The sequence below is a fragment of the Canis lupus genome, chromosome 32 (assembly GCF_011100685.1).
Source record: "Canis lupus familiaris isolate Mischka breed German Shepherd chromosome 32, alternate assembly UU_Cfam_GSD_1.0, whole genome shotgun sequence".
Lineage (NCBI taxonomy): Eukaryota > Metazoa > Chordata > Mammalia > Carnivora > Canidae > Canis > Canis lupus.
The window spans coordinates 23,819,932-23,835,457 of NC_049253.1; the positions used below are offsets into that span (position 1 = coordinate 23,819,932).

The window sequence follows — 15,526 nt, forward strand, 5'->3', positions numbered from 1 at the left end:
AGGAATCTTTTTTTTTTTTTTAATCTCTGAGCTCTTTACATATACTATGTATTTATATATTTACATAAAGTTCCTAGATATATTCCCCAGTTTGTAATTTGCCTACTTATTTTCTTAATGGTGTCTGTTACTGAATAGATATGAATTTTGGTGAAGTCCAAATTATTATTTTAGATTTATTTATTTTGATGTGTCTAAGAAATCTCTGCATATCCCAAGTCACAAGGATATTACCTTATGTTTTCTTCTGAAAGATTAATAATTCTAGCCTTTAGGTTTATGATCAATCTTGAATTAATTTTTGTATGGTGTGAGATAGGAGTCAAGGTTTTTGTTTTTTTTTTTCCTTCTCTCTTCATATAGTTATCCAGATCACCATTCCCTTAATCTTTTCAAAAAGACCCCTGGAAACAGTAGGGGATGCATCCTATGCAAAACACCTGTTAGCCTCTCCAAATACCTTCTCTACCTCTATTCTCATTCATTAATGTGAGGCAGTATGAAAATCACCAGATTGATGTTATAGAACAGAGGTTGGTAAACAATTTCTTAAAGGACCATATTGTAATATTTTAGGCTTATGGGTTACATTGTTTCTATTACAACTTCTCAACTCTGCTATTATAGCTCAAAAGCAGACATAGACAACATGGAAACAAATGAACATGCTGTGTTCCAATGAAACTTCATTTAAAAAACAAAATGTCAGGCCCAACAGCAATTTGCTAACCCTTGAAACAGACCCTAAGGACAGATTGTATTGACTGATCTCAGGCTGCCCCTTCTAAACAATAGCTGGATTCAAATATCATGGATTGAGAATTCTTAGAAATATCAGAAGTCATATTGAAGGCCCTATTGAGATAAGTCTCTCTCAGGGGGTCCCAGCAATGTAACTAACTCTTCCCTCCACTCTTTCCTAATTTCCATCTCCCCATCCCCACTCTCACATCAGGGATATTATGTGTGCTTCTACAACTATAGTTCCTGTGTGAAGGCTACCTCCTTCCTGAAGACATGAGTAACACATTAGGGGTGCTATACCTTAAAGTGTTTAAGTAAATACCAGCAGGAGATAATGTGGCACTTAACTGAGATCTCTCTAAAGTGAGGCTACCCTAATTAACATGGGGGAGCCACATGGAGGCATATCTGACTCATTACTGATGTGTGTCCTATTGGTGATCTTCCCAAAATAGTAATCATCCAATCAGAATTTCTTCCCCCTGAATTTCACCAAAGTGATTGATGATACCACTTCAGCCTTGGAAGTCATTCAGGTCAGCCTCAACTCACTGGCCAAGTTTGTTATAGATGACAGAATTCCTCCTTGTGAGACAGATAGAATCTTTGCAATTACATAAATCCTGTTGTACCCGGATCAATGCCTCTGTCCAAATAAAAAGGTTCATGCAGAAATTTAAGGAGGAAACTCTCTGACTTTTTAAAGTAGACTCTTAATAGTTGAGATTTATTCAGCTTGCTAAATCCAAGATCCTGATGGGCATGGTGGAGATCAATCTTTCTCATTACAATCTTATTTACAGCGTCCTTAAATAAATGCATAGGAAACAAATTGAATAGATTTGATCCTCCCTCCTGTCAGTAAGATTAACCAGAGTGGTCTTAGACTGACATATGCATAGGGAAATTTGCTAGAAGTCAACAATGTTGTACAGAGAGTATTTTGGGGGCAACAATTCCCCATAGATTTTGTGTCTTATTACATATTATACAAGCAGAAGCTCTCTCTAGAGAAGAGAGACTTATTTGCAATGAAGATAGTGTCTTTTTCTGGGCATATGCCAAGCAAGTTTACTTAGAAGCCCATAATAAAAGATACAGATTCCCTAAGCCAGGGTTTCTTAGCTGTCATAAAAGCTCACTGCATGTATAGCATCCACCAGAGTGGCTTCACATAGACTTGTAAGACATGAGATCAAGAGGAAGCAACATTAATATGAGGCTCATGCTGCTTTCTGTACCATGAGTATTAAAGTCCTCTTTCTGTCTAAAGAAGTAGTGTTTTCTGCCAGTATCCATGAAATTAATGCATGCTAACTTGTTAACTTGCAGGTACAGTAAAATCTCAGACCCTTCATAGCTCTTGGCAATATTATATCACAACTCAGAGCTGTAAGAGAGCCTAAAAATGTAGGTTTTCAATGGGAGGTATTGGTCTCTCAAATGAACTTTTCATTCTGTTGGCAAATGTAAAAGCAAAAATTGTTATTTTACAGGCAAGCAGCTGTTTATGCTGATGGGTCAGCTTACTTTGGCCCAATGACCATCCTGTTTGCATACTTCCAATGATAACCAAATCTTCTGAATTGACATACACTATTTTTTCTTAAATGATATTAATATGATGAGGTCTGGAGGTTTGACATCATTGTCTCTCTTAAATAAAGATGATTCTATGTATTTCATTTGTAAACTGTTATTTTTTTTAAATTTTATAGTTGGTCAGGAATTAATCATTCTTATTTCTATAGTGTCAAAATACTCTAGGTGGTGAAAAGCAAGGACTATGGATAAGACCATCAGTGTTAAATTCAGGCTTCCCAACTTACTTGCAAATTACCTTATGCCTTACATCCTCAGTTTTTCACATTGTATAAATCATCATCATCATCATCATCATCATCATCATCTATCTTAGAGGGCTGTTGTGAGGCTTAAATGAGATGATACATATAAGGCACTTGGAACAGAGCCTGGATATAATAAATGCTCTCTGTAAGATTAGCCCTTTTTATTATATTTTTGGGGAATAGTTCATTACAACTAATTTATACTTATCATACATAGTTAGGAGTATGGGCTCTGATAAGACTTTAGAGCTCAGGTCTGATACTTCTTAGCTATGTTCTGTGAGCAAGTAACCCAGTTTTTGTCTGTTTTCCTATTTGTAAAATTGCAATAATAATATAACCTACTTCACAGAGCTGTTGAGAATATTACATGACTTATTATGACTTATTACAAAATACTTATTCTCAGCCCTGGCAAATTAAATGCTCAGAGATATTATTTTTAATCTTTTTATTGCTTCAAGACTTGTTCACACTTTTCTCCGTTGGAGTGACTGTTTCTCATGCATTGTGAAAGTTAGTAAGGATTTTGAAAGGTAACATTCAAGCCTTCTTTGATCACTGCAGCCATAAATTCAACACCTTCTTCATTACACACCATTAGCATTCAGTTTGCATCATTCATGACACTTAACACACTATTTTCTCAATTAAAAGAGTCATAAATATTTTATCTCTTTTGTTAATTGTAAGCTTCTTAAGGGCTAAGCCTGCATTCTGTAAAACTTTCTATCTCATATTTTGCATTGCACTAAGCAATGAACATTTCTTAAATGACACATTTTTTTAAAAAAAGCTCAACACTTCTTAAATTCTTTTCAAGGCTTTTAAAAAATGTCTTGAATCAATTCATTCAAATAAAGTTTCTATATATTTTTTTTTCTGTTTTCATCCATTTACTTAGAATCAAAGACTTGAATTTTCTTTGTTCGGGAATTTAATGTAGACTTTTATACTGTGCCCTTAATCATAATTAACTGCTTTTGAAAAAAGTGTTTCTCTAATTAACTAGATATAGAAGACTAATCTTTTTCCCCCTTTTTAAAAGTATTTTTATAGGTAAAATACGTATTCAATCACATTTGGTTCCAGCAGGATGCCTTATTTCATCCATAGATGATGCTTAATCCATTCCTTAATGAAAGCAATTCCTGATAACCAAGATAAAAGTCAAGTATAATTCCAGTGTTTGAACTTAAAATGATGACACTGATGAATGGATTTGTGAATACGTGTAACTCTCTTCAAGGTAGAAGGTATTTGGATAGCTTGATGTTTATTTTGGACTCTAGCCTAGTTCTAGCAAGATTTATTGCGAGTATCAAAGGAAAATTTTCTTTTATTAAACAAGAGTATTACTGGAAATAATTTTAAGGATGCAAGCAGGGTAATTTTTCATGAATTATTGAATTAAAAAGTAAGTCAAAAGCAAGTTTATCATCAAAATAAAAGAAAATATTATTATTATTATTATTATTATTCTTAAAACAAATTCTGCTTCTAACAGAGGACTCAGTTATGCACTGTGATTTTAACATCTTATTTACTTATTAAACAGAGGAAAAAAGAGTAAGAAATTTCAAATGTATGTAAGTGATTTTCTACGACTATGAATTTAGTGTACATTTTCAAAAATATTTACCTCATCAATGATAACAATGTTTTCTCTTATAAGAATTTCCTAACTCTCTAAACCATGTGGGATTTGGAAACAAGATACCAAGGAATTTTTTTCTTCATTGATGTTTATAATGAAAAAATAAAATTCCCATTTTCATGTTGTTAAAAACTTGATCAAAAATTACTTTTCTGTTTCTTTATTTGCTAGACTATTTTTATAGGACTAATTAATCCCCCCTTAAAGAAAGATTTGCAGTTAAAAAATTCATTATTTCAAGTTATGTTTGAGCAGAGATCTTAAGAATACCAGTTAAGGTTATGAAAATCATAGATAATATGACTGGAAGGAAACTGATAAAGGTGTATTTGACATATTGATTCCAGAGGTAGAGTTTACTACGTTCAACTGAATAATCCTATCAGCAAATTTCAGATTTGTGTTCAGTCCTCACTTTTACTGATGAGCCAATTATTTTTTTATTTTCCTTTTTTATTTTATTCATTTCAGTCTCTTAGTTTTTGTTCTGTGATCCCTAAATAATATGAATTAAGCAACAAAAATAAGGATTTCCGTCCTGGAGACAAGTGTGCTTCTGGAGAGTGCCACAGACTTCTGGCTGAAATCTACCCTTCAAGTTTAATGCTACTCTGGCTGCCAAAACCCCATGCGACCTTTGAATATTTAGGGCTAAATGTAACTGCCACTTGCTCTTTCTCCCTGGGAGTCCACAGGGGCTCTTATTTGTTGCTTTCCAGATTTCTGCCAACCTGTTTGTGCTCAGTCCCATTGATGCCACTTTCTGGTGGCTCTTCTGTCACTGTTCTCCAGTGCCTTTCACAATGCTGGTTAGATTATGACAAGAAAACCATTATTTGTAAATGTTTATTTATTCATGTGCTAAGAAAAAATTGGTTGCATGCAGAGGGTGAAATCTTGATTTTTTTAAATAAAAAATAAAAACTAGACCCATCCAGACTGAATGGAAAACGTTTTTCTGAGACTCCTTTTTAAGGCAAATCTCTAAAGATACATATGTTTCAAAATATATATCTTCATGAAGAACTGCTAATTTTCTCTCACTTTATTATATCCCTCTCTATACCCCCTAATGACAAAAACTGGAGAGAAACTATCTTTGAACATCTTTGGGATCAGTCAGAAAATAGATTTATTCAGGAAAAGAATAATATAGCTATTATTTTTCTTTACTTTTCTTAATGTAACAGGAGTAAAAATACTGAGACAAAGTATCTTCTCCTTTTAACTTATAGTAAATTCAGGGCAAATGCTTTGTGTTTTATCTTGGGAAATTAAATAAATTAAGTATCTTTATACTACTTAGCATTTTCATGAAATTTCATATTGCAGACAAAATGCCATGCTAACTATAAAGTAATATAAACTCAGTTACTCCCAGAGAGTCTAAGGATGTAAGCAAGATATGTCAGGTTTTTGGAGTTTTTGGAACCTATAAATGTAAATAAGCATTTATTTTTAGTGTTCCACGATCTGTCCAACATGGTATTTTATTAGTATATAAAGATATAAATGTTTTTGAAAAGGAGAAAGACACTATTATCTTTATGACTTTCCATTATTTGAAAAATCAAGATATACTGGAGTCAGATTCCCTTTAGAAACATTTATAAACTGAGCAGTAGGTACAGCTATTTATTTTTTAATTTGACTTCAATGTGATTTAATACAAACGATTGAACTTGAACTTAACCAGACTTTTTGTTTTTGCTGCTTGATTTGTAAGATTATGAAAGAACAATAAAACCACGGATAACAATGAGTAAGCTCCTTGAAGTTTTTCAAGGTTTAAAGAAGTTGCTTGCCATGCAAATATCAGCTTATAAAACTCACATGAATCACAAACACTTACCGTATTCACTATCATAGAATATAATGAATTTCTGCCAGGCATATTCTGTGACCACTCTCAGAATAACATCATTCAAGTAGACAGGTGGGCGAACAGAGAGCGTGTAGTCGTCATTCCTGTTGCTCCGGGTGAGTCCACAGCCACTCCTTGGTGTCCCAGCTGTTGAGCGCTGTATGAAGAGGTGGGGGATATGCATGGCATCTGCCAGAGACTGGAGGGACCCTGCTGACGTGCAGCCAATGGAGCTGACCAGGGCCAAGATGCCTTGATTCATAAGTTCACAGGCTGCAAGAAAGCACAGTAATATTCAAATGTCAATAGGTTTCATATAACTTCTCTTTTGCAGGAACAGTGAATAAAATGAACATTCTCCATGAAGAAATTGTCAAATTACAACGTGCTACTGGAACACTGGAACTCAGCTAAAGAACTCTACCCTTATTAGCCATTTGACCTTGTGCCAGCTACTTAGCTTCTCTTGAACTCAGTTTCATCATCCACAAAGAGGGTAAAATATCATGAATCTTCAGGTTTGCTGCTGCTAGGGTTGGTGATAATTCAGTGTCTCTTATTTGCCTTTCACATGATAGGTACTCAATCAGTGACAGCTATAGTCTTTTAATTATCAATGCATAATTCAGAGAAAAGACAATTCCTTACTGAGTATGTATGTAACACAAGGTTTTCAAAAAGCAGATAATATGTAAATTGGTGAGTGAATGTAAAGGAAGATAAAAGGCCTAAGAAAGGAATTTCTGGCCATAAAACATAGAGCCATTCTGGTATCTAAAACTTTGGTGACACTTTGTCTCTCTTATTAAACTGGAAAAATGAAAATGTTTTTGTTCTTTTCCTTGGCAGTCAGAAAATGAATAGTCAAATCAAATACTAAATTTCAGCAATTATCTCATTCTGGTTTATAGTTGAACAATTTCTAATCTTCATTATATGATTTATTATCTCCATTTTATTTTCACTATTTTGTGTATACATATACGTATATTCAAAATATATTTAAAACTGGGTCAAGTATAAGTTATACGTACATATCAAGACATAGTAGATATAGAAATAGAAAATTAATAGTCTTAACTTTCTCTCTCTCTCTTTTTTAAAGTAATCTTTATGCTCAACATAGGTTATCAACTCAAAGCTCTAAAATCAAGGGTTGCATTCTCTACTGACTGAGCCAGCCAGATCCCCTCCCCCTTTTTTAGCCTTTTCAATTTTTCAATATTAATTTTAGTTTTAATTAATTTATTTATTTATCATAAGTTCTAAGCCCATTATGGGGTTGAGCCCGCAACCTTGAGGTCAAGGGTACCATGCTCTACTGACTGAGCCAGCCAGGCACTCCCTAGTAAGTCTTAACTCTTAGTAAGTCTTAATAAGAGTTAAGGTATCTGAGAGATCTTAGGATATAAACCTTTGAAGACAAGAGATTAGAAATAAAATCATAAGTAAATTCAGATGGAATCAAGGTAAAATAAATTTCATTTGAGAAGGCCAGTTATAATTGGTCCAGGCATTATTCTAGATTTTAGGGATTGTTGGTATAATACTTTCAATATTTATACATTATTATAATCCATTCTGCAGAGTTTAAAAAAAAAAAATCAAAGAAAAAGTTAGATGATAAGTACCGCCATGTAATTAATTGGCCAGTAAATAAAGGCTGACAAACTGCAAGTTTAGAAGTACTATACTAATGACATGCACCTAAACACCAAATACATTTATAATGATTAATTCTAAGCCAACCAGTACATACAAAATAAATTAATAATTATTAGGGACATTATTTTCAAGCATAAGACAGGTTGTATGATATCAAATAAATCTGAAAGGTAGCAGCATGGGTGAATGCTTCTTAGGCTGTAACAGATGGAGGTTGAAGTTTTAATAAAAACCATAGGGCCTACTCATGTTTGTGAATTCAACATTTATAAAAGCAATATGAATTTACAATTATACTTTCAATGGATTTAAGTAAAAACATTGGTCAGAAGTTTGCTTCCTTATTGTAGGAACTAAAACCATTACTGATTTACATAAGCAAACAGAAATTCACTTTTTAAAAAAGATTTTGCCTAAATGCTTGGCTCCTTAGCATTTAAAATAAAAATATAGAGAATATCTTAAGGTACATACAATTGAATCCCCTGTTTAGATTACACTAATTTAAAATGATCAAATAAACACAATAGTTTCAATAAGTCTATTGATATTGACCAATTTATCCTAATATAATTCTTCCAGTGATTTTTAAGTCACAAGGACGTCAGCACATTCCATTCATACACTTATTCTTCAACACACATTTATCAACTTTTAACCATAAGCCAGGAACTTTCTTCGGAGATTAGAGAATGCATAAAACACTCCATCCTCAAAGAACTCCCAATCTATTTACCATAGTGTTTACAAAATCTCTCTTGTATCAGAATTCAAAATGGAGATTAAAAATATATATTTATATATTTAATATTATTTAAATATTAAACACACACACAGATGACTAAGTCTACTCCTAGAAGTTCTACTAGAAGGCTAGTGGTCATGTATTTGCATTATGGTGTATTATTTGAGTAGTTCTGATATGTAACCCTTTCTGGAATACCTGGGTCTGGTGGATTGTAACTGCAATACTCTTCGATGTGATTGTTATAGAATGTCTAATTTTTTTGATTTTCTCTTATTTTTTTATTCTTACAATAATATTGTTGACAATATGGCTATAACTGAGGAATGGAATTTCCCTATTTCTCTAATTCCCTTAATTTGCAAGTGGTGCTAAGGTATAAGAAAAGAAGATACATAGATTTAATAAGAATTACTGTACTCTAAAATGTGACCCTTATCTTCATTTTATTTCCAATAGTTACATAGATTTAATAAGAATTACTGTACTCTAAAATGTGACCCTTATCTTCATCTTATTTCCAATAATAACTGAGATGTTTATTCTTGGAATAATCTTCATTCTTTCAAGTTCTTCCAATTCAGAAACAGAGTACCATATTTCCACAATTCTAAAATGTGTATAGCTTCTACATTTTATCATATCTGAAATCAGGGCCGATTTTAAAATTGATCAATACATTTAATATGATGGATTATTTTTTTCTGAAAAAAATTAGTAATCAATATTGAATTTTATAATAGTGAGTTCTTATAGATGAGAAAATAAGGTAAGTTTCCATGGCAGATAAGAAAGATTTGTACTGTTTCTACAAAAGCTGAATTTAATCTAACTTCTTTTTTCCTATTCAATTCAATAATGAATCATAAATCCAGTGTTGATAATTGCTTTCTTCTCTTTTTTCAACCACCATAAAGCACCTGACCTTTGCTTTCATGCTTGTAAGAACATAGTAACATAAAACACTTTCAGCCTGTACATTTAGCATTCTTTGCAAATACGATTTTCAGCAGCCATCTGAGAGGTAGTATATAAAAAGTAAGATTAATTTGACATATCATCAATGTAGTTTGCCAAAAACATAACCATTTGGAACAAATTCTTCTAAATAAAGATGGTCTTTAAATATAAATAGTGTTATAAGGTCCAATTTAATCATAATTTTCTTTTTTTTTAATAGCTTTTTTTCAAAGATTTTATTTATTTATTCATAGAGACACAGAGAGAGAGAGAGAGAGGCAGAGACACAGGCAGAGGGAGAAGCAGGCTCCATGCAGGGAGCCCGGCGTGGGACTCCATCCAGGGTCTCCAAGATCAAGCCCTGGGCTGTAGGCGGTGCTAAACCGCTGCACCACCGGGGCTGCCCTAATCATAATTTTCTACTTATGAATTGAAACTATAGAAAAAAAATCATTTAGGTATAATTAAAATCATTAAGACTTAATTTCTTCTTTAAAAGAATATAAATGGCTAAAATGATTGACTACCAGCCATCAAATGAGTTCAAATGAATAATTTTCTGTTTACTATTTTTTTATTCACCTAAAGCCAGCATGAATCTCTCGCCCGTGATCTAAGCCTGACATGGACTAAACATTTAACATATAGGACCTATTATAAGTCATCTTAGTTTTCCATTTATATTTTATAACAACCCTATGCAGAAGAGCTATTCTTACTCTAATTTTTAAGTAAGAAACTGGTTAAGTGAAGTTAGGTAATTGCATTGTCTAAATTCACACTATTAGTAAATGGCAGAGTTGGAATTCACATCTGGCACAGACTTCAATGCCTGGGCCACAGAGAAGTAAACACTCACTGTTTTTATTTTTATTTATTTATGTATTTATTTAATTTTTAAAGATTTTATTTATTTATTCATGGGAGACACAGGCAGAGAGAGAAGCATGCTCCATGCAGGAAGCCCGATATGGGACTCGATCCCGGGACCCCAGGATCACACTCTGGGCTGAAGGCAGGCGCTCAACCATTTAGCCATCTGGGTGTCTCAACACTCACTGTTTTTAAACACAAAGGCACATGTAAAAAACTGTAAGTCACTTAACTAACTCTTACTATAAGATTCACGATAATTTCAGCCTCCTGGATATAAAAGAGAAAAGAATAACAATTTTGACACCATTTTCTCTTTTTTTTTCCCTTTGGGTTTAAGATTAAGGCATTAATTCTATATAATTTCAGCTCCAAATAGAGTATACACAGAACATTTTATCAAAAGTGCAACAAACTATTAAGAAGAACCTACAGAGTATTGAGTCTACTTCCAAGCAATCCCTAGAGTGGTTCCACTAACATCGATGTGATAAAAATGATAAAAATAATATTCAAATATCTCTTTGTCTTTGTATATTTGTTTGGAATTTATAAAATGGTTTTACTTGCATTTGATTATTTTACCAGCACATGGCTATATTGGATAAAATACCTATCCTCATTTACTTCATACTAATTTGAGGCTCAATCCTATATTTTCAATAAGCAATGGAGACAATGCTGGAACATGGATTTTATTTTGTTTACTTTATACCCTTCCAACTATATATTTTCATAGTCTTCTATTTATGGAAATTCAGATTATTCTCCTCCTGTTTACTGTTAGTAACAATTCTGTAATGAACACACCTATGTATGCATATATACAACTATATATTACAGATGTAAAATTTATATACTATATCAGGCAAGGACCTGATACTTAGGATGCAAGGTGGTCAAAAATAGGCCAGTATATAATGGGAGACGGAGAGCACACTTAAATGAATGTATAACGGTTACTGAGCAGTTGCTAGGCCAAAAAGTGTTATTATTCTGATAGCTCAAAAGCATTTTTCCTAGACTGTGGGTTGTAAAAGCCCTTTATTCAGAAGTGAATCTGAAGGAGAAGTAGAACTAATTAGGTAAAGATCAGTTACCTTGATGAAAAAGGCTGAAGAAAATATTTCCAAACAGAAGAAATAGAATATAAGAATATATAATAAAAGAACATAAGGAAACTCAGCACTATTTTTGCAATCGTTCTATTAGATCTAAAACTATTTCAGAATTAAATGTTGATAACAGATAAAACTATCAATAACTTCCAACTTCTGCCAGAAAAAAGCCCAAACTCTAGGCATGGCATATAAAACCCTTAATGTCCTAGCCCCAATCTACATTTTCATGCTTACCTCCAGCTTCTCTCCCTTGCCAACAGATCTTTCTACAATTCCACACACTCCCCTATCACCATCTTATTTATACTTGCATTATATTATTTTTTCAGTAGCCTAGATACTTATGCAAAATATTATTTTTAACATCTTAACAGTACTGCTTCTTCTGATTCATGGGCGTGGTATATATATCTTCATCTAACACAGTGTTTTTAAACTTTTCTAAGCAATATTTTGTAGTATTCAGTGAATTAGATTTTGCACTTATTTTGTCATATTGATTTTACATATGTATTATGTACATATGTATATTCTATTTTAAATAGTACTTTTTATTATTTTAGTAGATTCTATACAATTTCCTACACAATCACATCATTTTTTTAAAAAAAGGCAGTTGCATTTTTTCCTTTCCAATCTGTATGTCTTTTATTTCCTTTCCAGCCACCCTTCCTTTGTTCTGACCTTAAAGGGAAAACTTCAATCTTTGATGATTAAGTATGACCTGTTTGTAAATTTTTTTTGACCAGGTTGTATATGAAGTAGATAAAGTTTCCTTTTACTCCTGGTTTGCTGAGAGTTTTTGTCAGGGACGGATACTGAATCTTGTCAAAAGTTTTCTGCATTCATTGAAATGGTCACATGGATTTTTTCCTTGGTCTCATATGAAAAATTAATTGACTGGTTTATGAGTGAATGTTAAACTGTCCTTGCAAAGTTAATGCTGCCCTCAGTAAATGAGTTGGATGCAGTCACCTCTATTCAGTTTTCTGGAAGGGTCTGTGTATAATTAGTGTTATTTCTCCCTTCAGTCTTTGATAGAACTCACCAGTCAGACTTTTTGGGAGTGGAGTTGCAGTTGTGAGAAGGTTTTTAGCTATAAAAACACTTCTGTAAATAGAAACAGAGTTGTTTAGCTTACTTAATTTTTTTAAAAAAATATTTATTTATTTGTGAAAAATACACAGAGAGAGGCAGAGACATAGACAGAGGGAGAAGCAGGCTCCCTGCAGGGAGCCCAATGAGGGACTTGATCCCAAGACCCCAGATCACCTGATCACCACTGAGCTGAAGGCAGATGTTCAACTGTTGAGCCACCCGGTGTCCCTTATTTAAATTCTTTTGAGTGAATTCTAGTACTTTGTATCTTCCAAGGAATTTGTCCTTTCCTTCTAAATTACCAAATTTATTGGCATACAGGTGTTCATGATAATTCCTTGTAATTCTTTTAATATCTGTAGAATCTGTAACGATGTTGCCTCTCTCATTCTTGATATTGGTAATTTGTATCGTCTATTGTTCCTAGGCAGTATGGCTAGAAGTTTATCAATGTTATTAGCTTTCTCAAAGAAAAAGCTTTTGGTTTCATTGATCTTTGTTACTGCTTTTTTTTTGTTTCCTATTTCATTGATTTCTACTCTGCTCTTTGTAATTTCCTTTCTTCTGCTTAATTTTAGTTTAGTTCACGCTTTTTTTTTTTTAAGGCAGAAGCTGTGATCATCAATTTTAGACCTTTTTTTTTCCTAATATATTTAGCCCTATATATTTCCTTTTATGCACTGCTTTAGTTTACTCTCTTCTGGCTAAATTTCACCTATTCATTTGTGCTATTTACCTTTCCAGCAGGCATGTTTAACCATAGCTATTTTTGTAGTTTTTGTCTGATAGTTCCAACATCTGGGATATAACTCAATCTATTTTTGTCACTTACTTTTTAAAAATGGATTGGGTTTTTCCTTACACTTTTGTGTGTGTCTCATTATTTTAGATGAATTGTCGGCTAGCAAAGATTGAGGTAAATAGAGTATATTGGTACATTTCTCTTCCTATCAGGCTACTAGTGTGTGGATGAGTTAATCTAGCCAGGAATTGGTCTGAATATGCAGTGTTTTTGTTGTTGTCATCACTATGTAAAGCACCATAAGCTTCAGATTCCTCTAGCAGCAGTTTGCTGTTACTGTGTCTTTAGAATGGGGTTTGTGTTGCCAGATTTTCTTCAGTGTTGTGCTCATCCCTCGGGTTTCAACTGCTCCTTCCCAGACGTACAATAGTGGAAGGCCTGTGTGTCCTGGCTCCAGCCCCTGTGGTGGACCGCCAGGTTATCCAACAGTGGGTCTTTGCTGGCCTGGTCCAACCTCTGCCTCTGTCTCAGGCAGCCCTCAAGTACCTGCGCCCTGTAGGTGACTCTTCTCCAGTGTTGCTGCCCTTCATCTCTGTTAACCAAACACTACCTTTTATCTTTGATGGGGGTCAGGAGGGAGTTTTCTGCTTCCTTGAATGAACAGACTTCTGCCTGATATTTGTGAAAGATCCTGGACCCAAGATGTTTTTTATGGGGAAAGAGGTAGAGGGCTTTTTGTTTTGACCTGTTGACCAACAACAGTGGATCTTAGCAAGCACCACATGGGCTTTTGCCCTTTCCTCATCACCTTAAGATTTTTACTTTGTAGGTGATAAAAGCTGATTAAGTGTGTGAGGTGTTCTACCTGCTTCCCTACAGTCAGCCAGCTGGTCTACAGCGTGCCACTGAGGGGAGCTGTATCTAATGACCCCAACTTTCTTATGAGCATTCAATGAAGGACCATGGCAATAGCTTACAAATGAGTATGAGTGCCCTCTTGTGTCTGGGATCCCCTCTATGCCCAAAAAACATAGCAGCTTACTTGTGACCTTTACAAATTCATAAAAATTCTAAGTGATTCCCCCCCCCCCCATGTGGAAGGTAATAAACTCCTTCTCCCATATTTTGTCAAAGGCCAGACTGTTTTTGTTTTGCCTGTCCTTGAAAGAGCTTGTGCCTCCTTAGATTTTGGTTTCCTTGGTTACATTGAGAAATGCTGTGGCATGCAAAAAAATTATGATTTTGATGACTGTTTAAATTTTTTCCTCATTTTTATGGTGGCAACATTTTTTGCACTTGTTTACATCGCAAGCAGAGGTGAATGTCCAGCCACTCCTTGATCATTCCTATACATTCTGTAAGTACCTACAGCATGATCATTAGCTATTTACACGCTAGTCTTTAGTATTAAACACAGCCTTCTCCAGTACTGTGTTTCTGAATATCACCACAAATAATTTTACTTAGTTTACTAATATTTTATTTCTTGAGAGCAATGTCATTCAGGCATACACATTATAAGAAGAGAACTCATTCTTTGTGGGAACTTTCTTATCATGGCTGATAGGCCCTCTCCAAGCTTATCCCTGGCCATAATTCTGAAGTAAGCTATTGCCTTCAGCCTTGCTCAGTCTACTTTAGCCACACTGGTCTCGTTTTTCCATGCAGCCTCTTTTCTCCATATCCCTTCTGCCTGGGTGCTTTTTACCCATACATCCTTCCATCCTGTTCCTCATGCTAGGTTTCTGCTCTTGCGGCCCCTCTCTCCCCTGCATGCCTGTTACACTCTATCTCACGATCTACTGTATTTTTTCTTTAGCATTTATCATTATCTGACTATATTTATGTTTGTTTCTTTAATTTTACTCTTTATTCCCCACTAAAATATAAACTATGTCAGATCTGGAATGTTGTCTGTTTTACTCTATACTTTTATGCCCCAAGCCTAGAACAGAGCTGGTCTATTGCAGGCATTCAATGAGTATATGATGAATCAATGAATAATTAAATAAACAGTATAACCGCAGTCTATCTCCAAAGTGGACGTGGTGTAAGGTAGCTTAGGTACACTACAAATGGTCTTTTGTTACTCAAAATTTGCTTGTTTCACAGAAACTGTTTACTCTTGCGATAAAGAAGATCCTAAATGGTGTTGACAATAGTAAGATGGATGAAGTGAGAATAATCTGTCCTTCATAACAAAACTA

The 15,526-nt window shown here is 34.0% G+C and overlaps 1 protein-coding gene across 3 annotated transcripts in view; it reads right to left on the bottom strand.

Moving 5' to 3' along the window:
• GRID2 (glutamate ionotropic receptor delta type subunit 2) overlaps positions 1-15,526 on the bottom strand; it is a 1,471,756-nt gene that overhangs the window by 683,758 nt on the left and 772,472 nt on the right. For all 3 annotated transcript variants that reach the window (XM_038582129.1, XM_038582130.1, XM_038582128.1), the window contains exon 3: positions 6,104-6,388. In XM_038582129.1, coding sequence (XP_038438057.1) covers positions 6,104-6,388 — 285 coding nt within the window. The remainder of the gene's footprint in view (positions 1-6,103; positions 6,389-15,526) is intronic.